This window comes from Pleurodeles waltl, chromosome 8, assembly GCF_031143425.1.
Source record: "Pleurodeles waltl isolate 20211129_DDA chromosome 8, aPleWal1.hap1.20221129, whole genome shotgun sequence".
NCBI classification, from domain to species: Eukaryota; Metazoa; Chordata; class Amphibia; order Caudata; family Salamandridae; genus Pleurodeles; species Pleurodeles waltl.
In genome coordinates this window covers 1420103074-1420128169 of record NC_090447.1, presented here as the reverse complement: position 1 = coordinate 1420128169, position 25096 = coordinate 1420103074, and the positions used below count along the sequence as shown (strand labels likewise).

General features: G+C 50.5%; 1 protein-coding gene across 1 annotated transcript in view; it reads right to left on the bottom strand.

Annotated features, from left to right (window-relative positions):
- Positions 1-25096, bottom strand: part of LOC138248710 (E3 ubiquitin-protein ligase TTC3-like) — a 1210547-nt gene that overhangs the window by 607637 nt on the left and 577814 nt on the right. The window contains exons 20-23 of the mRNA XM_069202542.1: positions 24741-24853; positions 23086-23212; positions 17532-17654; positions 11884-11985 (exon numbers count right to left, since the gene is read on the bottom strand). Coding sequence (XP_069058643.1) covers positions 11884-11985; positions 17532-17654; positions 23086-23212; positions 24741-24853 — 465 coding nt within the window. The remainder of the gene's footprint in view (positions 1-11883; positions 11986-17531; positions 17655-23085; positions 23213-24740; positions 24854-25096) is intronic.

Below are 25096 nucleotides of genomic sequence, written 5' to 3'. Positions count from 1 at the left end.
GGGAGGGTGGGTGGGTGGGTGGGACAAGCCCCGAGACAAGGGAGGGTGGGTGGGTGGGTGGGACAAGCCCCGAGACAAGGGAGAGTGGGTGGGTGGGTGGGACAAGCCCCGAGACAAGGGAGAGTGGGACAAGCACCGAGACAAGGGAGAGTGGGTGGGTGGGTGGGAAAAGCCCCGAGACAAGGAAGAGTGGGTGGGTGGGTGGGAAAAGCCCAGAGACAAGGGAGAGTGGGTGGGTGGGTGGGACAAGCCCAGAGACAAGGGAGAGTGGGTGGGTGGGTGGGTGGGTGGGTCAAGCCCCGAGACAAGGGAGAGTGGGTGGGTCAAGCCCCGAGACAAGGGAGAGTGGGTGGGTGGGTGGGTGGGACAAGCCCCGAGAGAAGGGAGGGAGGGTGGGTGGGTGTTTGGGACAAGCCCCGAGAGAAGGGAGGGTGGGTGGGTGGTTGGGACAAGCCCCGAGACAAGGGTAGGGTGGGTGGTTGGGACAAGCCCCGAGACAAGGGTAGGGTGGGTGGTTGGGACAAGCCCCGAGACAAGGGTAGGGTGGGTGGGTGGGACAAGCCCCGAGACAAGGGTAGGGTGGGTGGGTGGGACAAGCCCCGAGACAAGGGTAGGGTGGGTGGGTGGGACAAGCCCCGAGACAAGGGAGGGTGGGTTGGTTGTTTAGGACACGCCCCGAGACAAGGGAGGGAGGGTGGGTGGGACAAGCCCAGAGACAAGGGAGGGTGGGTGGAAGGGTACAAGCCCAGAGACAAGGGAGGGTGGGTTGGTTGTTTAGGACACGCCCCGAGACAAGGGAGGGAGGGTGGGTGGGACACGCCCCGAGACAAGGGAGGGAGGGTGGGTGGGTGGGTGGGACACGCCCCGAGACAAGGGAGGGTGGGTGGGTGGGACACGCCCCGAGACAAGGGAGGGTGGGTGGGTGGGACACGCCCCGAGACAAGGGAGGGTGGGTGGGTGGTTGGGACACGCCCCGAGACGAGGGTGGGTGGGTGGGACACGCCCCGAGACAAGGTGGGTGGGATGGGTGTAACAAGCCCCGAGACAAGGGAGGGTGGGTGGGTGGATGGGACAAGCCCCGAGACAAGGGAGGGTGGATGGGTTTCAAGCGCCGAGACAAGGGAGGGTGGGTGGATGGGTCAAGCGCCGAGACAAGGGTTTCAAGTGCCGAGACAAGGGAGGGTGGGTGGATGGCTCAAGCCCCGAGACAAGGGAGGGTGGGTGGGTCAAGCCCCGAGACGAGAGTGGGAGGGTTGGTCGGTGGGTGGGACAAGCCCAGAGACAAGGGAGGGTGGGACAAGCCCAGGGACAAGGGAGGGTGGGTGGGTGTTACAAGCCCAGAGACAAGGGAGGGTGGGTGGGTGGGTATGACAGGCCCCGAAACAAGGGAGGGTGGGTGGGTGGGTTAGGACAGGCCCCGAAACAAGGGAGGGTGGGTGGATGGGTTAGGACAGGCCCCGAAACAAGGGAGGGTGGGTGGGTGGGTTAGGACAGGCCCCGAAACAAGGGAGGGTGGGTGGAAGGGTTAGGACAGGCCCTGAAACAAGGGAGGGTGGGTGGGTGGGTTAGGACAGGCCCCGAAACAAGGGAGGGTGGGTGGGACAGGCCCCGAAACAAGGGAGGGTGGGTGGGACAGGCCCCCGAGACAAGGGAGGGAGGGTGGGTGGATGGGACAGGCCCCCGAGACAAGGGATTGGATGGGACAGGCCCCCGAGACAAGGGAGGGAGGGTGGGTGGGTGGGACAGGCCCCCGAGACAAGGGAGGGAGGGTGGGTGGGTGGGACAGGCCCCGAGACAAGGGAGGGAAAGCCCCGAGACAAGGGAGGGAGGGTGGGTGGGTGGGTGGGTGGGACAGGCCCCGAGACAAGGGAGGGAGGGTGGGTGGGTTAGGACAGGCCCCGAAACAAGGGAGGGTGGGTGGGTGGGTTAGGACAGGCCCTGAAACAAGGGAGGGTGGGTGGGACAGGCCCCGAAACAAGGGAGGGTGGGTGGGACAGGCCCCGAAACAAGGGAGGGTGGGTGGGACAGGCCCCCGAAACAAGGGAGGGTGGGTGGGTGGATGGGACAGGCCCCCGAGACAAGGGAGGGAGGGTGGGTGGTTGGATGGGACAGGCCCCCGAGACAAGGGAGGGAGGGTGGGTGGGTGGTACAGGCCCCGAGACAAGGGAGGGAGGGTGGGTTTCAGGCCCCCGAGACAAGGGAGGGAGGGAGGGTGGGTTTCAGGCCCCCGAGACAAGGGAGGGTTACAGGCCCCGATACAAGGGAGGGAAAGCCCTGAGACAAGGGAGGGAGGGTGGGTGGGACAGGCCCCGAGACAAGGGAGGGAGGGTGGGTGGGTGGGTGACACAGGCCCCGAGACAAGGGAGGGAGGGTGGGTGGGTGGCACAGGCCCCGAGACAAGGGAGGGAGGGTGGGTGGGTGGGACAGGCCACGAGACAAGGAAGGGTGGGTGGGTGGGACAGGCCACGAGACAAGGAAGGGTGGGTGGGTGGGACAGGCCACGAGACAAGGTAGGGTGGGTGGGTGGTACAGGCCACGAGACAAGGGAGGGTGGGTGGTTGGGACAGGCCACGAGACAAGGGAGGGAGGGTGGGTGGGTGGGACAGGCCACGAGACAAGGGAGGGAGGGTGGGTGGGTGGGTGGGACAGGCCACGAGACAAGGGAGGGAGGGTGGGTGGGTGGGACAGGCCACGAGACAAGGGAGGGAGGGTGGGTGGGTGGGACAGGCCACGAGACAAGGGAGGGAGGGTGGGTGGGTGGGACAGGCCACGAGACAAGGGAGGGAGGGTGGGTGGGTGGGACAGGCCACAAGACAAGGGAGGGTGGGTGGGTGGGACAGGCCACGAGACAAGGGAGGGTGGGTGGGTGGGACAGGCCACGAGACAAGGGAGGGAGGGTGGGTGGGTGGGACAGGCCACAAGACAAGGGAGGGAGGGTGGGTGGGTGGGACAGGCCACGAGACAAGGGATTGGGACAAGCCCCGAGACGAGGGAGGGTGGGTGGATGGGTCAAGCGCCGAGACAAGGGTTTCAAGTGCCGAGACAAGGGAGGGTGGGTGGATGGCTCAAGCCCCGAGACAAGGGAGGGTGGGTGGATGGCTCAAGCCCCGAGACAAGGGAGGGTGGGTGGGACAAGCCCCGAGACAAGGGAGGGTGGGTGGGTGGGTGGGTGGGTGGGTGGGACAAGCCCCGAGACAAGGGAGGGTGGGAGGGAGGGTGGGTGAGACAAGGGAGGGTGGGAGGGAGGGAGGGAGGGTGGGTGGGACAAGCCCCGAGACAAGGGAGGGTGGGTGGGAGGGCGGGTGGGACAAGCCCCGAGACAAGGGAGGGTGGGTGGGAGGGCGGGTGGGACAAGCCCCGAGACAAGGGAGGGTGGGTGGGGGGTCGGGTGAGAGGGTGGGTGGGACAAGCCCCGAGATAAGGGAGGGTGAGACAAGGGAGGGTTGGTGGGACAAGCGCACAGACAAAGGAGGGTGGGTGGGGGGGACAAGCGCACAGACAAAGGAGGGTGGGTGGGGGGGGCCAGCACACAGACAAAGGAGGGTGGGGGGGGGCCAGCACACAGACAAAGGAGGGTGGGGGGGTGGCCAGCGCACAGACAAAGGAGGGTGGGGGGGGGCCAGCGCACAGAAAAAGGAGGGTGGGGGGGGGCCAGCGCACAGACAAAGGAGGGTGGGGGGGGGCCAGCGCACAGAAAAAGGAGGGTGGGGGGGGGCAGCGCACAGACAAAGGAGGGTGGGGGGGGGCCAGCGCACAGACAAAGGAGGGTGGGGGGGGGGGCAGCGCACAGACAAAGGAGGGTGGGTGGGGGGGGGGGCAGCACACAGACAAAGGAGGGTGGGTGGGGGGTTCCAGCACACAGACAAAGGAGGGTGGGAGGGAGGGGCCAGCACACAGACAAAGGAGGGTGGGAGGGAGGGGCCAGCACACAGACAAAGGAGGGTGGGAGGGAGGGGCCAGCACACAGACAAAGGAGGGTGGGAGGGAGGGGCCAGCACACAGACAAAGAAGGGTGGGAGGGAGGGGCCAGCGCACAGACAAAGGAGGGTGGGAGGGAGGGGCCAGCGCACAGACAAAGGAGGGTGGGAGGGAGGGGCCAGCGCACAGACAAAGGAGGGTGGGGGGGGGCCAGCACACAGACAAAGGAGGGTGGGTGGGGGGGGGGGCCAGCACACAGACAAAGGAGGGTGGGTGGGGGGGGGGCCAGCACACAGACAAAGGAGGGTGGGGCCAGCGCACAGACAAAGGAGGGTGGGAGGAGAGGGAGTGGCCGGCGCACAAAGGAGGGTGGGAGGGGCCAGCACACAGATAAAGGAGGGTGGGTGGGAGGGGCCAGCACACAGATAAAGGAGGGTGGGTGGGAGGGGCCAGCTTATAGACAAAGTAGGGTGGGAGTGGCAAGAATCCAAAAAAAGTAAGATGGGCAGGAGAAACCAGAATTCAGACAAAGGAGGGTGGGACCACAGTCCAGACAAAGGGTAGTCAGCGGGCGGGACAAGAATCAAGACAAAAGAGGGTGGGCGGGAGGGACCAGCAGCCAGACAAAGAAGGGTGGGTGGAAAGGATTCAAGCACCCAGACAAAGGAGGGTGGTCAGGAGAGACAATAACCCAGAAAAAGGAGGGTGGGTAGGAGGGCCAGCTCCCAGACAAGAGAGTGTGGATGGGAGGGACCAGAATACAGACAAAGGAGGGTGGGCATCTAGGAGCCCTGTAGGAAAGTACCATCTTGCCTGGCATGTTACCCCCATTTTTACATGTATGTAAGTTTGTTTTTGCCTATCTCACTGGGATCCTGCTAGTCAGGACCACAACGCTCATTGTTTGTGGCCTGAATGTGTATACCAGTGTAGTGCCTAACTGGGTCACTGAGGATCTGCTAACCAGAACCTCAGTGCTTATGCTCTCTCTCTGCCTTTAAATTGTCACTGCTGGCTAGTTACCATTTTCACCAATTCTAATTGGCACACTGGACCCCCCCATATAAGACCCTAGTATATGGTACCTAGTTACCCAGTGTATTGGGGTTCCAGGAGATCCCTATGGGCTGCACCGTTTCTTTTGACACCCATAGGGAGCTCAGACAAATCTTATAAAAGACTGCCACTGCACCTGAGTGAAATACCACACACGTTATTTCACAGCCATTTTACAATGCACTTAAGTAACTTATAAGTCACCTATATGTCTAACCCTCACTTAGTGAAGGTTAGGTGCAAAGTTACTCAGTGTGAGGGCACCCTAGCACTAGCAAAGGTGCCCCCACATAGCTCAGGGCAATTTACCCAGACTTTGTGAGTGCGGAGACACCATTACACATGTGCATTATATATAGGTCAATACCTATATGCAGCTTCACAATGGTAACTCCGAATATGGCCATGTAACATGTCTAAGATCATGGAATTGTCCCCCCCCCATGCCAAATCTGGTATTGGGGTGCCAATCCTATGCATCCCCGGGGCTCCACTGTGGACCCCGGGTACTGCCAAACCAGCTCTCTGGGGTTTTCTGTGCAGCTACCGCTGCTGCCAACCCACAGACAGGGTTCTGCCCTCCTGGGGTCTGGCCAGCCCAGTTCCAGGAAGGCAGAACAAAGGATTTCCTCTGAAAGAGGTTGTTACACCCTGTCACTTTGGAAATAGGTGTTAAGGGCTGGGGAGGAGTAGCCTCCCCAGCCTCTGGAAATGCTTTGAAGGGCACAGATGGCGCCCGTCCTTCCATATGCCAGTCTACACCTGTTCAGGGAACCCCCAGTCCCTGCTCTGGCACAAAACTGGACATTAGAAAGGGGAGTGACCACTCCCCTGTCCATCACTACCCCAGGGGTGGTGCCCAGAGCTCCTCCAGTGTGTCCCAGACCTCTGCCATCTTGAATCCAGAGGTGTGAGGGCACAATGGAGGCCTCTGAGTGGCCAGTGCCAGCAGGTGACGTCAGAGACCTCTCCTGATAGGCGCTTACCTGACTGGGTGGCCAATCCTCCTCTGAGGGCTATTTAGGGTCTCTCCTGTGGGCTTTTTCCTCAGATAACGACTTGCAAGAATTCACCAGAGTTCCTCTGCACCTCTCTCTTCGACTTCTGCCAAGGATCGACCGCTGACTGCTCCAGGACGCCTGCAAAACTGCAACAAAGTAGCAAGAAGACTACCAGCGACATTGTAGCACCTAATCCTGCCAGCTTTTGTCGACTGTTTCCTGAAGGTGCATGCTTTGGGGGCTGCCTGCCTTCATCCTGCACTGGAAGCCACGAAAAAATCTCCTGTGGGTTGACAGAATTTTCCCCCTGCTCCAGCAGGCACCAAACTTCAGCGTCATCGGTACACTGGGACCCCTCTCATCCTGACGAGCGTGGCCCCTGGACAGGTGGTGGACCCAAGTGACCCAACTGTCCAGTGGTCCAACTGTCCAAATATGGAGGTGGTAAGTCCTTGCCTCCCCTCTCCAGACAGTAATCCTGTGCACTGCATGAAATGCAGCTGCTAGGGCTTCTGTGCACTTTTGCAAGGAATCCTTCGTGCACATCCTAGCCCAGATCCCCAGCACTTGGTCCTGCAGTGCCCAACTCGCTGAGTTGACCACCGGCTTCGTGGGACCCTCTTTTGTAGTGTTGAGACGGCCACCGTGCTCAGTCTTCTTGAACCCGTGTTCAAGGACTTCTGCGGGTGCTGCCTTCTTGTGAATGGGTTCTCTGTGTTGCTAAGGGCCCCCTCTGTCTCCACTCCCAACGTGGAGGCATCTTGTCCTTCCTGTGCCAGGGCAGCTCCCTTTTTATTCAACCGCGACCTTTGCAGCTAGCAAGGCTTGTTTGTGGACTTTCTCCAAGGAAACAACGCTGCATCCTCCGTGGGACATCTTCTGCACAAAGGAGAAGCTCCTACCATCTTTCGTTGTTGCAGAATCTTCAGCTTCTTCCACCCGGAGGCAGTCATTTTGCACCTTCATCCGGGGTTTAGTGGGCTCCTGCCCCCCCTGGACACTTTCACAACTCTTGGACTTGGTCCCCTTCCTTTGCAGGTCCTCAGGTCCTGGAATCTGTCTTCAGTGCTTTGCAGTCTGTTGTGGTCTTTGCAGAATCCTCTATCACAAATTTAGTGGGTTTCTGGGGAAGTAGTATCACTTTACTCCTACTTTTCAGGGTCCTGGGGTGGGGTATCCTGGACTCCCTTAGTGTTTTCTTACACTCCCAGCGACCCTCTACACACTACACTAGCATAGGGGTTCATTTGTGGTTCATATTCCACTTTCAGAGTATATGGTTTGTGTTGCCCCTAGGCCATCTGCATCCTATTGTATTCTACAGTGTTTGCACTTACCTAATTTTGGTTTGTGTGTATATTATGTGTATTTTGCTTACCTCATATAGGAGTGTATCCTCTGAGATATTTGTGGCACATTTTCACTAAAATAAGGTACCTTTATTCTTAGTAACCCTGAGTATTGTGTTTCTTATGATATAGTACCTATATGATATAAGTGGTATAGTAGGAGCTTTGCATGTCTCCTAGTTCAGCCTAAGCTGCTCTGCTATAGCTACCTCTAGCAGTCTAAGCAGCTAGAACACTACTAATCTACTAATAAGGGCTAACTGGACCTGGCACAAGGTGTAAGTAGCATTAGGTACCCACTATAAGCCAGGCGAGCCTCCTGCAGCCAGCTCCCAGACGAGAGAATGGGCCGGAGGAACCAGAATCCAGACAAAGGAGGGTGGGCAAGAGGGACCAGAATACAGACAAAGACGGGTGGGTGAAAACATTTCAAGAACCCAGACATAGGGGGATGAGTGGAAGGGACAAGCATCAAGATAATGGAGGAGGTCGGGAGGCGAAGCACCCAGACAAAGCAGTTGTGGGCAGGAGGAGCAAGCACCCAGGCAAAAGGGGCTAGACGGGAGGGGAAAGCACCCAGATGAAGGAGGGAGGACAGGCGGGAGGGGGAAGCACCCAGACAAAGGAGAGAGGATGGGCGGGTGGGAAGGACAAACAACCAGATAAAGGATCAAAGCACCCAGACAAAGGAGGGTGGACGGAACAGCAAACAACCAGACAAAGGAGGGTGGACAAATGGTAAACACACAGATAACAGAAGGTCGGCGGGAGGGTCTAGGGGAAGTCTGTAGACAAGACAGGATGGGTGGGTGGGAGGTGCAACAGAAGATCGGCAAGAGGGGCTGGGGCAAGCCTACAGACCAAGGGTGGGTGGGAAGGTCTGGGGAAGCATATGACAACAGAGGATGGACAGTAGCGCGTGGAGAAGCCGACAGACAATAGAGGATGGGCAGAGGCTATGAGGACAGACGACGTAGGGTTGGCAGGAGGAAAGCACAGACAATGGAGGATGGGCAGGGGATAGGCACATAGACAACAAAGGATGGGTAGAAAGGAGTGGGGAAAGAACATGGCGCAAGAGGAGTACATGGGACAGACAGCTGGAAACACATGTACTCTTTTAGAGTGCTTAAAATGAACAAGTAGCACCTGAAAAAACGAGCAGTGGAAGGACGCAATTCGTCCATGATCCAGTGGAAGACAGATTCAGAAAGAGGAAGGAACGCCAAAGGAAGCTAGCAAATGAGAAGTATGCAAATGAATGACAATTAAGTCAACCAATGGTAAGCAATGGGTGACCTTTAAGCCCACAGTAAGGTAACAAAAGGTCTCTCAAGAGGTAAAACCTTAAAAGTGAAATGTTCATTGTAGGAAGCTGGCCTAGTGTGTGGTGGGTACCTATGGTGCTTACACTATATAGCAGGTCCAGGTATCCCCTCTTAGTGAAGTGTAGGCAGTGTCTAAAAGCCAAGCTCTCTAGAGACAGCTGTGGATGAACAGCCAATGCTTAGCTAGAAGACATGCAAAGCTCATGCAATACCACTGTAGTCACACAGCACATACATACATGAAATAAAACACTCAGTTGAACAAAAATAAAGGCACTTTATTTTTGGGACAAATCACAACAAAATACTAGACAGGTAACTCACCCTTAGGATGTAAGTAATACACTAAATATATACACTAGTAATCAGAAACAGGTATAGAAAAGGTTAGAAAACAGTGCAAATAGCAATAACCAATAGTGACCCCAGGGGAAGCACAAACCATATACTAAAAAAAAATGGAATGCGAACAGTCCAGGAGGAGTAGGAGCTACTACCCACCCAGCTGTGGATGCAGGAGTTGGTCGACTGCGATCAAGAACAGGTCAGCACTGCAGCGCTAGAGAAGAGTTCCTGTTGGATGCAGATTAAGCACCACGCTAGAAGGAAGACTGCAAATGGGTGTCGGTACAGGAATCCCACCAACAAGCCATGGCAAAGGCAAACGTGGTTAGCGGAAAAGAGGTGCTACCGGGGACCGGCAAGGCCCAGAAGGACTCAACTCAGGACGGAGATTCACAGGGGATCCTCAGAGTCGCAGAGAGTCCACAGGACCAGAGACAGCACCCACGGGAGTCCCACAGGACAGGGACACAGGAGTCACAGAAGAAGCCCACAGAGCGCTACAAAAGAGGATCCCACACCGCAGGAGATCCACGAAGGAGGCTGTGCTTTGCAGGATGGAGTGCTGGGGGCTGGAGCTACACATCGCCTGAAGATCCCTTGAAGGAGATTCAAACAAGCCTTGGCAGCTGCAAGAGACGCAGTGCACGGGGGTACTGTCCTGCGTGGGCAAGCAAGGGCTTACCTCCACCAATTTTGGACAGCTGGAGGACCAGGAGGACTACTCCGGACCACCACCCGTGATGCAGGATGCATGCAGATCAGCAGGAGAAGGGATCCACGGAGTCGGTCGTCACTTGTTGTAGGTGCCTGCAGTTGCAGGGGAGTGACCCCTTCACTCCAAGGGAGATTCCTCCTTCTTCTTCTTCTGCAGGCTGAAGAGTTGCAGTTTTCTGAGGAGGCACGGGGAGGGAAATGTTGCAAAGCTGGCAGGAGCCCTGGAAACAATGCTGCTGAAGAGTCGTCTTCTTGAAGCAGCTTGTCTGGTCCTGGAGGTTCCAGTTGCAGTTCCGGAGGCCAGAAGTCAGAGCATAGGTTGAGGAGAAGTCCTGTTGGAATCTAGAAAGCCGAATCTGGGGACCCACCCAAGAGAGACCCTAAATATCCCTGGAAGGGGGATTGGTCACCTAATCAAGTAAGCACCTAACAGGAGAGGGCTCTGATGTCACCTGCCTGGCCACTCAGATGCTCCGAGAGTTCCCTGCCAACCTTGGAAAGAAGATGGCAGAACCCAGGGACCCTCTGGAGGAGCTCTGGGCACAACCCCTGGGGTGGGGATGGACAGGGGAGTGGTCACTCCCCTTTCCACTGTCCACTTTCGTGCCAGAGCAAAGCCTGGGGGTCCATGAACCGGGGTAGACTGGTTTATGCACAGAGGGCACCAAATGTGCCCTTTCAAAGCAAACCAGTAGCTGGGGGAGGCTACCCCTCCCAAGCCATACACACCTATTTCCAAAGGGAGAGGGTGTTACCTCCCTCTCCCAAAGGAGATCCTTTGTACTGCCTTCCTTGGCTTGATCAGTTCAAGCAGCAGGAAGTCAGAAACCTGTTTGAGGGGTGGCAGCAGCTGGGCTGCCCGGAAAACCCTGTAAAGACTGATGGTAGCAATGCTAGGGGTCCTCTAAGGAGCCCCCAGAGTGCATGAAATCATACTTCCAATACTTGCATCATTATTGGGGTATGATTCCAACATGTTTGATACCAAACATGCCCAGGTTCGGAGTTACCATTATGTAGCTGGACATAGGTAGTGACCTATGTCTAGTACACGTGTAAAATGACGTCCCCACAATTAAAAAGTCCAGGAAAATGGATCTGGAGCTTGTGGGGGCACTTTTGCTAGTGCAGGGGTGCCCTCACACACAGGTACCTGCAACCTGCCCTCTGGGCTGAGAGGGCCTACCATAGGGGTGACTTACAGTGACCTGTTGTAGTGACCTGTAGTGAATGCACCCATTTCACGCAGGCTGCAATGGCACGTCTGCAAAACCATTTGCATGAGCTCCCTATGGGTGGCAGAATAACTGGAACCCAAATGCTCTGGACACCTAAGTACCATATACTATGGACTTACATGGGGGGACCAGTATGCCAACTGTGAGAAGAAAAAGGTACAATTTAGAGAAGAGAGCAAAACTATTGGGGTCCTGGTTAGCAGGAACCCAGTAGACACAGTCAAACATACTGACGAACAGGCAGAAAATGGTGGCAGCCCAGCTGCTGCCACCTGCCTGAAGGGTGGCAGCAGCTGGGCCGCCAGGAAAACCCGGTAAGATTGGTGGTAGCAATGCTGGGGCCCTCTAAGCAGCCCCCAGAGTGCATGGAATCATACTTCCAATACTTGCATCAGTATTGGAACAACAGGCAGAAAATGGGGGTAACCATGCCAAGAAAGAGGGTACTTTCCTACATTCATTCACATTCTTTATTTAGCTTGATTTAACTCATTAGAATCTGACGGTTCATATGCAGAAGGGTGGATGAAAAAGGAGCCTGAATGTGAACAAACCGAATTATGTTCCGGTATCTTCTTCTTTTTTTTTTTTAAAGAAACAGAACGGCTAATCTGATGGTGTCTAGGGCTATCAGACATCCCATATTTAGGACTATATCAAGTATCCTTTTCTACTAGCAAAAATGTGCACCTCCTGCAACTGAACAGCTGAGTAAAAGACTTGGGAGACTGATATCACAGAGGAAATAAAGAATTGTTCTACTGGTCGTATTTCTGTTCCTTTTTATATACCACAAACTGCTGAACAGTACTGACCTGAACAATGCGCTAAAATAAGATTACATAACATTAAAATTCAGCAAGGACAATGCATGCAATAGGGGAAATACTGCATGGAACTGTTCTGGGGAGGAGTGATTTCTTGTACATCTTACCTTATCATTCTTATCAAAGTACTTTGTTGCCTTCAAATTCTTCCAACAGTCAATGTGAAACTCCACTTTACACAGGTGACAGCAGAACAGACGAATAAATCCCTAAATTAAACATGCATAAACCTGTAAATCTCAAAAATGACCTAATTAGAACAACACAAATTTATAATCTATTTGGATTAAGATACAGCATTCAATATTAAAATAAAGTTACACTTTTGTTAGAAATGCAAAGAAAGGATTATGTTATTTAATCTGTAAGCATCTGTTTGTGGCATGTGGTGCAGTAGATTCACATGCTTTGCATATGCCTGCTGTCTAGTGTTGGGTACGGAGTGCTGCAAGTTAATTTTCTTTGAAGAAGTGTTTTAAGTCATGCGCATGGGCATCAACTCCTTTGTTAGAGTGTTTTCCCACAGGCGGGTGAGAAAGGAGTGGAAGGAAGGAAAATGTAGGAAAAGAGTAAATACATAGGTACAAATATATACAGATTTAATGTAATTGTAACGGCAACAGGCATCTGGGGCAGAGGGAGGGCGCACGTGAATCGACAGCACCACAAGCCACAAACAGATGCTTACAGGGTAAGTAACATAATCCGTTTGATGCAAAACGTTGCTGTAGATACACACATCCTGCATAGACTCTAAAGCAGCCCCTCCCCATAGAAGCTGTGGCTAGCCTGTAAGAGTAGCAGTTGAATGGAAAAGTGTACATAGCACTGCCTGACCTACATTAGCTTGTTGGCATGCTACAACATCCACACAGTAGTGTTTTGTGAATGTGTGTGGTGTAGACCATGTAGCTGCCCTGCAAATGTCAGCAATGGGAATTTTACCAAGGAAAGCCATAGTAGCCCCTTTTTTCTAGTATAGTTAGCTCTGGGAGAAACAGGTAAAAGGTTTCTTGGCCTTAGCACAGTAAGTTTGAATGCACTTGATCATCCATCTAGCTATGCCCGATTTGGATATCGGGTTGCCTTTGTGATGTGTGGAAAAACAAGAAATGGTTGTTTGGTTTTCCTAAACTCTTTAGTTCTGTCAATATAGAACATGAGTGCTTTTTTAGCCTCTAGCGTGTGAATGGCTCTTTTCATAACAAAGTCTAGTTAACAGAAGAAAACTGGTAGTTAAATGGACTTATTACGGTAAAACTGAGAAACCACCTTAGGAAGAATTTTGGGATTAGTGTGAAGCACTACTTTATCCCTATTAATTTGGAATAAGTCGAAGGTTAGTGCCTGGAGCTCACTAACACACCTGAGAGAATAGTTTGACGACTAAGAAAGCCACCTCCCATGAGAGAAAATGAAGTGGACATGAGTGGTTTGGTTCAAATGGGGGACCCAAAAGTCTAATGTGCACAAATGGAGGACCCATAAGTCTAGTGTGCACAATGTTAAGGTTCCACGATGGGGCAATGGTTCCCTAGGTGGATTAACACCTTTAAGACCTTCCATGAAAACCTTGATGACAGGAATCCTGAACAAGGAAACATGCTGTCTGTTCTGGAGATATGCAGCTATAGCTGCGAGATGTGGTAGAATGAAAGTGCAAACTAGATGTGCTTTCTGCAAGTGGAGCAAGTAGGAGACAATTTCTTGTACAGTAGCAAACAAAATGTTTCCATTCTGCAGCATAACAGGCCCCAGTGGTAGGTCTATGGGCTTCCTTGAGAATGTTCATAGACTTTGATGGCTAACCGAGGTGGCCAAACTAGGACCTCGGGACCCATATCGCAAGGTTGAGTGACTTGGGGTCTGGATGCCTGATTTGTTCCTGATTCTGAGTGAGAAGGTCCGGCCTGTTGGAGAGGTTCTCGTGTGAAACTACTGAGAGATCCAGGAGAGTGGTTAACTAATGCTGGCGTGCCCAGGTGGGAGCCACAAGGATCATGAGGGATGTTTGCCTGATGACCTGAACCAGAAAGGGAACGAGAGGGAGAGGTGAAAAAGCATAGGCAAATATACCTGACTAACTCATCCATAGAGCACTGCCCTTGGATAGAGAGTGTGGATAACAGGAGGTGAAGTTTAGGCTTTTCTTTGAAGTATAACTGAAGGACTCGTGGATGGAGTTCCCACTTGTGGACTTGTTGCTGCATTCTGCTGGGCAGGTCTGCAAAGTCATTGTCCGTTCCAGGTAGGTACTCCACAAGCAGGTGAATGTAGTGGTGGAGGGCCCAATTACATATGGTACGAGACAGTTGTGAAAAAGTGCCCCCTTCCCCCCTTGTAAGTAATACATGGCTGTCATGTTGTCCGTCCGGACTAAGACAACCCAACCTTGTGAGACAGGTGAGGAAGGAAAGCTTTCAGTGCTAGGAATACTGCCTGAAGTTCCAGGTAATTGATGTATACGGACTGATATTTGACATCCCAGAGACCTTGTCACTGTCAAGTCTTGAAGGCGAGTATCCCAACCCGATTGCGATGCATCTGCAGTCAACGTGACGCGAGGCACAGGGTCTAGAAAAGGTTGCCCCTTCAAAAGGTGTTTTGTGTTGCACCACTGCAGAGGACAGTGAGTCTGGATGTCTAACAACACTACAACTTCCAGGTGACCATGTGACTGAAACCATGGCAAGATAGACACTGCTGTAAGGGACGCACATGTAGTCCGGCATGAGGGACTATGGCAATGCAAGAAGCCTCCATCCCCAACAAACACTTAACAGTCCTGACTGTGTATGAGTGGTTTTCCTGAAACTGAGGGAGACGTAACTGAAAACTCTGGACAAGAGCTTGACCGGGATATGCCAGTCCTAGCTCCACATTCAGAATTGCTTGCAGGTAAGGTTGAACCTGCAGTGGCTGGAGGTGAGGTTTGGGAATGTGGAGAGTGAAATCCAGATTGTGAAGAAGATCTGGTGTCAACTAAGGGTGCTGTTGGCACTGGCATTGATGGCTTTGATGGGCCAGTCGTCGAGGTAGGGAAAGGCATGAATATTCAGTCTGTGCAGGTGTGCTGCGACTACTGCCAAACATTGTGGTGATGGTGTCCCAGATGGTGTGGTACAGTTGGAGTCTTCCCCAGACAGGTGATGGATGAGCGGGGTGAATGGTGTATGTAGTCACTGCTTAGCAATAGAGGATCACCCATGTGTATTGGTGCTCTTTCTTCTCCCCTTGTTATGGGACCCTGTGTAAGAGAGCCTCTATAATAGCCTCTGGTGAAGGAGGACTGAGGCTGTCTAGGATGTGAGGTAGATGCCTTTGTCGTAGAGGATTTGTATGTCCCTCTGCACCCAGAGCGTTGAAAGGAGCCCCTCTGAGTGGTTGTTTAGAGGGCACCCAGGGCATGCAGGGTAAAGGTCAGGGTCATTTGAGGGGATGGGAATAGGGTCGTAGGCATCCCATAGGTCTGAGTCATGAGGCAGACCCCTAAGCCCCCAGGGTAGAATTGTGCTGACCCCTGAGTAGTATCCTCCCGTTGGATGGGTGATTGTGAAGATTGAGGAGGGGTAGGGGGTGGAGGAGGCAGTGTAGGAGGTGAGGGTGGGGAGAAGGCCTGCAAGGGGGGGTGGGTGGAATTAGCCTTGTCCTTTGTCTTCTTCCTGGCAGGGACTGGAACTTCCAGGGCCTCTTGAAAGGAAAGCTTCCTCTTGGGGAGTATAGGAGAGAAAGGCCTTGCAATGATCCAATAGGTGCCTTCTTGGGTCTGGAGCTTGCACTGTCCAGCATCCATTTTCTCCAGGATTGGCTTCAACAGATGGGGCTGGTGGAGGACTGGCCTGAGTCTCTGGCTTCTGAGATTTTCAGCTCCAAGAGCTTTAGTGCAGAAGGCTTGTGCATCAGAAGCTTGGTCCGTGCTGTCGAATGTCAGCTCAGTCCCGAGGTTCGGATCAACACCAAAACGATCTCTCGATCCGAGGCTGTTGAGTTTGAAGCCGATGGCGTGGCTTTGGCCAAGGTGGCTATTTTCTGCACCGAGTCAGAAGGACGGGGTGGCCGAAACAGTCTTTCGGTACCGACCATGACCGGATGGCTGTGGTGGAATGGTGACCTCTACGATGGGCTGTAAGGTTCTTTTGGAGGATCTGTGTGGGACCGCAGGGGCCATAGTATTCACATACTGGGCAGAGGAAAGTTCTTGGCTTTCGATGTCGAACGCAACATCTGACTCGGAGCTGCCCTGAAAGGAAAAGGCTTACTCTTCCTGCGCTGGTTGCTCCTGAGCAAGTTTCTCTCTGAGGAGATCCACAATGTCCTCCGGTGTCTTCTGAACCATTGCCAGCCAGCGAGCGAGCTTGTCAATTCCAAAGGGTCCTTTTCGACCATAAATACCTGCAGGCATCACAGTCGGCCTCACAGTGGTCAGAAGAAATACAGAGGTTGCACAGGGGGTGTTGGTCAGTGTGAGAAAACTTGATGTGGCACAGAGGACAGAAGTGGAATGGAGGCCGTTCCAACAGGAAACCATTCCTGTTGGTGCTGGAGCCACGTGGAAGGTAAGCCCAAGGCGGACACTGCTGCCCCGAAGGGCAGTCGGTCAGAGCCTGAACGTGCGTAAGCACAGAGAGAGCTACAATAGGAGAACATTAATGTTGGAAAAGAAATGAAAGATTGAATAAAAACCAAACTGAATGGAGTCAAAAGACAGAGCATAGGCACACAAGTCCGAACCTGACAGCAGAGACAAATGAGAAAGCCCATGCGCAATATCACAGAGAGGAGGAGTCACTCGAAGAAAAACAACTTGCACCACTCCAGACCTAACACTAGATGACAGGAATATGCAAGAGCATGTGTATTAACAGCCACAGATGCCATCAAACAAATGTGTTTCTGCCTGATAGTTTCCTAGAACCATGCAGTATTTTTTAAATAAATTCAGTGTAAATTGCAGTCAATCTAAGCAGAAATCCTGAAAAAATACATTGCTGCACAATATGATATTCTAATATCATGCTGAGCAACATAATAACCAGGATTTCAACGATTTGGGAGACCATCTGGAATTATCTGGCATTATATTTTTTAAATGTGGATGACATAAACAAATATATCTAAGGTAATAAAAAAATTACAAAAACTACATAGGAATTTTAACTGAATCCTATCAACCTTCATTCTCTTTTGCTCTACCCACCTGGAGTAAACAGGCTCAAGTTTCTCACATCTTGGAGGCCCTTGCCTCAGTAATGGGAGACAAATAACTTTGGATTGGCCTGTGTTCTTAAAACATATTTACTAACATTTTCTACAAATTATTTTCAAATCTTTGATTTAGCACTGTAGATCCAATTTTTTCTGATCTTTTAAAACATATTACTTTCCTTCAGTCTCTTAGAAGCCCAAATACACAAAATGTTGCTGGTCAATTCCAGAGCATGCCAAGATTAAGAGACATCAAGGCTGCCTTCAGCAACAGCATTAGATTACCCCTGCAAAATGTTGTGGCTATGGAAAGGGTACAGACAGGAACTCTGCAGACAATGCCGCCTGTTCCTCCCATGGCTCTGAATCTCTTTTGTGGTGGGTGAATATAGACTGCATAGCACAAAGACCAAAAAACTACTGCTAAGCATTCCATCCTGTCAATGAGGACACCCAACTTACCGTCAAATCATTTTTATAAAAATCACCCTAACTTCAATAAATTGTGAAACATATGTACAACTGCTGGATGGATATGCTAATACTTTACCTCAAAATCCGGATCGGTGAAATAGATTTGCTTATTGTTGCCTCCCGTGCACAGTGGATAATGGCATATTGCATCAGGTTTTGGAGGAAATTTACACTCCTCAATACATTTCTCTAACAGCATCTAAGTAAGAAAAACAAAAAAAGAAAAGTATTAAATAACAGGTTACTTACCTCCAGTAACAATATATCTGATAGAGACATTCTAGTTGCAGATTCCTTACCTTAGAATTTCCCCCAGGCGTCAGATTAGATCCGAAGATTTTTCTTCCAAAAGTACCCCTATGTGCCGCCAGAAGGTACCAAGTCGACTCAGCAGGCGTCGTGGTCACCGTGATGATGTTGTGGTCATATACAGGCGCCACCCTGGCACGCTGATGTCAGTTTCTTTTCACAACTTTCCATGCCAGTAGCGCAGACCCATGAAGAACACAGAGAATAGTGCGCCACAACTAGGGCCCTTAAAGGGAAGTTCCTGTCCCTAGAAATCAGTTCGCAGAGCGGGGAGGATGGGTGGGTAGGTAAGGAATCGGCAACTATCTACCACATATATCGTTACCGAAGGTAAGTGACTTGTTCATCTGATAGAGACTTCTAGTTGCAGATTCCTTACTTTAGAATAGATACCCGAGCAATACCATCCCAGGTGGTGGGCTGCAAAATAAGATCACATCAAAACGTCCTGCAGGACTGAACGGCCAAAGTAGCCGTCTCTGCAGAGCTGACTATCCAGGCAGTAATGTTTAGTGAATGTGTGTAGGGATGCCCATGTCACTGCATGGCAGATATCCAGGACTGGAACTCTGCTTGCTAATGCTGTGGTTGCTCTGGGGGAATGAGCACGCAAACCCTCAGGGTGTTGATTTTTCGCTGAAGCAAAGCACATTTTGATGCAGAGGACTACCCATTGTGAGATGATCCTCTTCTGCATAGCACTTCCTTTCTTTGCACCAACATAACCCACACAGAGTTGATGATCCAACCGGAAATCTTTGGTACAATTGAGGTAGAACCCAAACACTCTTTTTACATCCAGGCGGTGGAGTCTCTCCTCCTCATGAGAGGGATGTGTGGGTGCATAAAAAGTAGGCAAGGTGATTGATTGGCCTCCATTAAAAGAGGTCACCACTTTGGAAAGGAAGGAAGCCCTGGTACGAAGCACCACCTTGTCAGGATGGACAGACAGAAATGGTGGCTTCGAACAAAGAGCCTGAAGCTCACTCACTCTGAGATCAGAGGTAATGGCAATCAAGAAGTCAGTTTTAAGAGTCAAGAGCCGCAGGGGACAGTTGTGGAGCGGCTCCATAGGGGGACACATGAGATATGTGAGGACCAAGTTCAAATCCCACTGGGACATTATGAACAGGATAGGAGGGAACATATGGATAAGTTCTTCAAGAAATCTCCCAACAATGGTAGATTTGAACAAAGAAGAGAGGAGCAAAAAAATCGATCAACAGACTTGCTGATACACCATTCCACAAATTTGTTTGAATCACAGGCGTATACCATTTTGGTGCAAGGGATGCCTGGCTGCCAAGATAACATCACAGACTTTGGCAGCTCAATCTCCACGCAAGGAGGAGGAGACTGGACAGGTTCGGGTAAAGGACAGTCCCCAGCTACTGCGACAGAAGATCCTCCCGAACGGGCAGTCTGATCGAAGGATCAATGGCCATACTTAATAGCTCAGGATACCAGACTCTTCAAGCCCAGTCCAGAGCCACCAAGATTACTTGGGCCAGGTCATGCCTGATCTTCTTCAGAACTCTGGGCAGAAGTGGTATTGACGGGAAGGCGTAAAGGAGGCCTGAGCTCCACTCATGACCAAAAGCGTCACTGAGCGAGTGCCGTCTTGAAAACTTAAATGTGCAAAACAGCTGATATTGCGTGTTCCCTTGAGGAGGCGAACAGATCTAACCAAGTCTCCCCAACTGCTGGAAGAGACCTTGCGCCCCCTCCAGATGGAGGTGCCATTGGGACTGACTATGCACCGATGGCCCAGTTTGTCTGCTCTGGAGTTCAGAGAGCCCGCCAGATGTTGAACCACCAGTGAAATTCCCTGGCATTCCAGCCAGGTCCAGAGGTAAAGAGCCTCTTGACAAAGGGTCCATGACCCCACTCCGCCCTGCTTGTCGCAGTACAACACGGTGGTGGTGTTGTTGGTGAACATCTGCACCACTTTCCCTTTGAGAGAGGAAAGGAATGCTTTCAATGCAAGTCGGATCACCCAGAGCTCCAAAAGGCTGATGTGGAGCCCGGACTCTGTCGGAGAATAGAGGCATCTGATCTCAGCCTCGCCCATATGGCCACCCCATCCCAGGAGCGACGCATCTGTCACCACTGTGAGATCTGGTTGGGAAAGGGAGATCTGCTGTTGACCCAATCTGGATGCGATAGCCACCACTGCAGATCTAGTGCAGTCCCCTCCGAGATCTGGACCTTGACGAAGAGATTCCCCTGATGCTGTGCCCACTGGAACTTCAGGTCCCACTGCAGAGCCCGCATATGCCTTCTGGCAAGTTGGACCAGCAGCCTCATAGTCATTCTCACCGAAATCCAGGACAGAGACTGAAATATTGGGATCATAGCCCGAATATTCTGGACTCGCTTTTCAGGAGGATAAGCCAGAAACTGCACTGTCCACAATAGCTCCGATGATAGGGAACTTCCGAAGAGAGTCAGGTGTGACTTCGGCACGTTTATAGTGAACCACAGCGAATGCAGGTAGTTTGCAAACTCGCTATTAGTGAAAAAGAGGTGCTGCCCAGGACCACAAGGCCCAGGAGGACTCAACCCAGGACTGGGGGTCCCTGAACCGGTGTGGACTTGTTTATGCACAAAGGAAACCAAATGTGCCCTTCACAGTAAGCAGTGGCTTGGGGAGGCTACCCCTCCCAAGCCGGTCACATCTATTTCCAAAGGGAAAGGGTGTTACCTCCCTCTACCAAAGGAAATCCTTTGTTCTGCCTTCCTGGACTTAATCAGATCAAGGAGCAGGAGGGCAGAAACCTATCTGAGGGGTGGCAGCAGCTGGGCTGCCCAGAAAACCCTTTAAGACGGTGGTAGAAATGCTGGTGGTCCTCTAAGGAGCCCCCCGAGTTCAAGGAATCATACTTCCAATACTTGCAACAGTATTGGTGTATGATTCGGACATGTTTGATAACAAAAATGCCCATGTTCAGAGTAACCAATATGTAGTTGGACATAGGTAGTGACCTATGTCCAGTACTCATGTAAAATTGCTTCCCTGCACTCACAAAGTGCAGGAAAATGGATCTGAAGTTTGTGGGGTCATCTCTGCTAGAGCAGGGGTGCCCTCACACACACAGGCACCTGCACCCTGCCCTCTGGGCTGAGAGGGCCTACCAAAGGGGTGACTTATAGTGACCTGGTGTAGTGACCTGTAGTGAAAACGGGTGCATGCATCCGTTTCACGCAGGCTGCAATGGCAGGCCTGCAAAAACCTTTGCATGGGCTCCCCATGGGTGGCAGAATAACTGGTGGAGCCCAAAGGGATACCCTGGAACCCCAATGCCCTAGGTACCTAGGTACCATATACTAGGGACTTACATGGGGGGACCAGTATGCCAATTGTGGGACGCAAAAGGTACAAATTAGAGGAGAGAGCAAAACTACTGGGGTCCTGGTTAGCAGGAACCCAGTAGACAAATGTCAAACCTACTGACAACAGGCAGAAAATGGGGGTAACCATGCCAAGAAAGAGGGTACTTTCCTACACAGAGGAGCCCCTGTGCTTTGTTTGGACCAGGTACCCAGAAGGACATCTATAAGTGCTTCATTAAAGGGAAGGATGTGTTCCGAACTGGAAACCCCAGGCTGAAGCCCATCAGTCAGGAGGTTAGTCCTGACCTCCACAGAAGGAAGCTTGAGGTCCAAAACCTCAGCAGCCCTTCTTTCCACCATGGAGTATGAAGCTCCCTCCTCCGTAGCCACAGTAGGGGAGAAAGCATGCCAGCGTCAGGAGAGGTATCTAGACAGCTAGCACTGCCCAGATCCTGAACCCAGTCCATGTCAGGGTCAGACTGATATTCTAAAGATTCCAGCGACCCCTCTACACTATAGCCATAGCCATAGCCATAGCCATACCCCTAGAAAGAAGGGTCTGGATCTGCCCTGGGCCAAGGAGAGCCCATGGAAAATGGACTCTGCGTTGAGTGATGCCGTTCTGGTTCCAGGTTGTCGGTGATAAGTATAGGATCAATGTCGATTGCGGGCCCAACTGACGTTGGGACTGGTGACGTCTGTCCTGACACTGGGGACGGTCATGTTGGCATTGACCTGCATCAGGATGGATCCAAGAACGGAGCCAGGGCCAAAGCTGCCGACGTAGATCCCGAGGGGGCCATTACCGACTCTCCTGGGCCCAAAGACAGGCCGGTCTGCCCAAAGATGAGGCGCATGCCCTCACAGAACTCTTTTAGCTGGGCAAGGGTGGCACCGGCTGTCAAAGTCGGGGAGGTGGGGCAGAGTCGACCCAGACGCAGGCTCCAAAGGCGAAGGCCCAGAGCGTTGATGCTCATCCTGTGTTGCATCGTCTTAGTGACTAAGTGAAGTCGAAGAACGTTTGGCCTTCTTTTTTTTTTTGTGACCCGATCATCCCGATGACTTGGATGAAAAGGAGTGGTGATGACTCCACAACCGGTCTCCTGACCTTCCTCTCGAACGAGACCGGGAGCAACGCAGAGTCAAGTCCCGGGCCGCCATGAGCTTCAGGGACTGCTCCCTCAAAGCCTTCTGGTTTCTGGCCTGACACTCTAAGCACGACTTCGGGTTGTGGTCACGCACCAGACACCAAAGGCAGACGAGATATGGATCTGTTACTGACATCACTCGGTGACAGAAGTCAGGCGGTTTAAAATCGGTCTTCTGGGACATTCTTGTACACATCCAAAACTCTTCGACAAAAGTGTTGCAGTTAGTCAAAAAATGACTAGGGTAGCTCTACTCTGGATCTGCACGTAGGCTGGCGTGAAAAGAAAACAACTGATGTCAGCGCACCGGGGTGGCGCCTATATACGATAGCGACGTCAACACGGCGACCGCAGAGTCCACCGATGCCACCTGACAGAACGCAGGGGTACTGCTTGAAGAAAAATCTGCAGATCCAGTTTGATGCCTGGGAGAAATTCTAAGGTAAGGAACCTGCAACTAGAAGTCTCTATCAGATTCAATTATTTATATATTTCTTTATACGTTAAACTAAAGGGAATATGATTAACTATTTGTGTGTGTGTATATCTATATATATATATATATATATTTATATATAGATATATATATATATGTTAACAAGAGCAAGAAACATATTTACATACATACACAGTTATGCTCTATTGTCGAATGTCCATGTGGTATAGAGGAAACTTCTAAAAAGGCATCAGAATAGTTATGTTGAATCAAAGACACAAAAACAAAGGTTAAACCAATATCCTCTAAAAGTATCAGTAGTAAAGAGCATTACTTTAAATGAATACAAAATAAAATAAAATGTTCTCATGGACAATATTAAACTAAAAGAAAGCGATTGTTACCTGCAGTTTTTCGGGCCTCGTCTCTTCAATAATAACAGAAGTTGTGGGCCATTTTAATACTCCAGGCACTATTTTACAATTCAGCATAATCTGGCATTTAATGAACTGATTTCTGGCTTCTGCAAATCTAAGACAATTATGACAAGATCATTTTCATTCATATATTCATACATCCAGCAGAAATTGTAATTATTAAAACAATTGTTTTATGTATCATCAAATTCTATTGCAAAAAATATTTCAAATTATTGGTATAAGCAAATCAGGTGAAGTGTATTATTGTAACCAGGGGGTCTCCAACGTTTTCTGTAGTGAGAGCTACTTCTGATCAGTGAAAATCAGTCAGCTACTGAAGGTCAAGCAACTTGTGCATTGTTACCAGACTCCCCCATGCCCAGCTTCATTGACTTTAAGCCTAATGTCTACAGAGCCAGATACTACGGTTTGAACAAAATACTTTGACTAGAGAGACACCATGACAGGGCTCCCATGTGTGCTGGTGAGAGCATATTCTTTGGGGATGTATGAACATGTGTGCGTATGAATTATATATACATGTATGGGTGACTGAGCGCCTGTGTTTTATGTACGTGTGGCACTGGACATAACTTTCACCATTTGTGGTACCGTTATACAAATAACACAAACATACAACCATTGTTTTCATGGGAGAAATTTAAAGTGCAGAAAAAGTCCTGCGAAAATGTTCATTAAATGTAACTTTTTTCTGCAATTTCAATTTTCCCACTTAAAATAATGGCTGTAATTTCAGTTATAAACATGGCACACTATTTAACCAGCCGGTAGGAGCAGGATGTCTGCTGTGTCTAAAAATGACACTTTGAAATGGGAGATAATTATACTGAAGAGTTAACTTTATGTTTATATGGTTCTATTCAGCTCATGATTCTTTTTTTCCATTTAGAACTAAAAACAGCAGGCATATTGCTCCCAGTAGCCTGTAGACACACTGCCATATTTATAATTGAAAAATACAGCCATTTGTTTAAATGGGAGGAAGTTAAAGTTAAAAAAAAATGTTTCATAAAACATTTAGATGTAATTGACATTTTCAAGTGTCTTAATGTTTCATAGAAATATTTTTCTTCACTTTAAAATTCTCCTGTTTAAAAAAAAAAGACTGTTTTTTTCAGTTATACATATTGCACAGACTACTGCTGCTGTCTGTAAATGTTACGCTGAAAAATGAAGGGTTAACTTAATTATTAAGTTACATCTTCATTTTATTTTTCTCCCATTTAAAAGCATTCAGAAACAATTGTATTCTCATGCACCAATACTGACTGAGTTGACAAGGACTTTTATTTAAGAGTTAAATACCTCAGTTCTTAACTTCTGGGCTCCAGCCTGATGATAATCACGTCAAATAAACACAGCTTTCCATTAACCTTAAAAGCAAAATGTGTTCCTGTGCTTATTAAAAGAATTAAATCAGGGCTGCGAGTTACTCCAAAGCTGTCTGGGAGCTACTGGTAGCTCACGATCGACTGGTAGAAGACACCTAATTATACCAATGATGAGAGATTGTGCCCAGCAGGAAGGATACACACCCTAACCAGTGAGCACATAAAAATACCCTGAACCAGCCTTAAATATAGGTCTCCAAAAAACAAAACAAAAGTTACACTACTAACCTGTTTCTCCTTAAATGCACATTTCCAATTCCATAGAATGCCAAACAGTTAAATCTCTGCTTGGTGTACTTTTCTATTATTTTGTTGAACTGCTGTTCAGCTGTTGTTAATTCCTGTCAAAAGTAAAAAACAAAGAAAAAAATTATTTAAAGCAGGTAAGTCAGATTAACTAAACCACTGTATTTAACACTTTAAGGGAATTATTTTAGAGTACTCGAAGTTGCCTTTTGCTATGTGCTACCGGTTGCACTCTAAATGTCTGCTGAATAAAGTTCAGAAACAGATATGATTCAACTCAATGCAAGCAAAATCCTTGCTCCAATACTTGTAAGTAGCTTCGATTAACATTGCGGCTC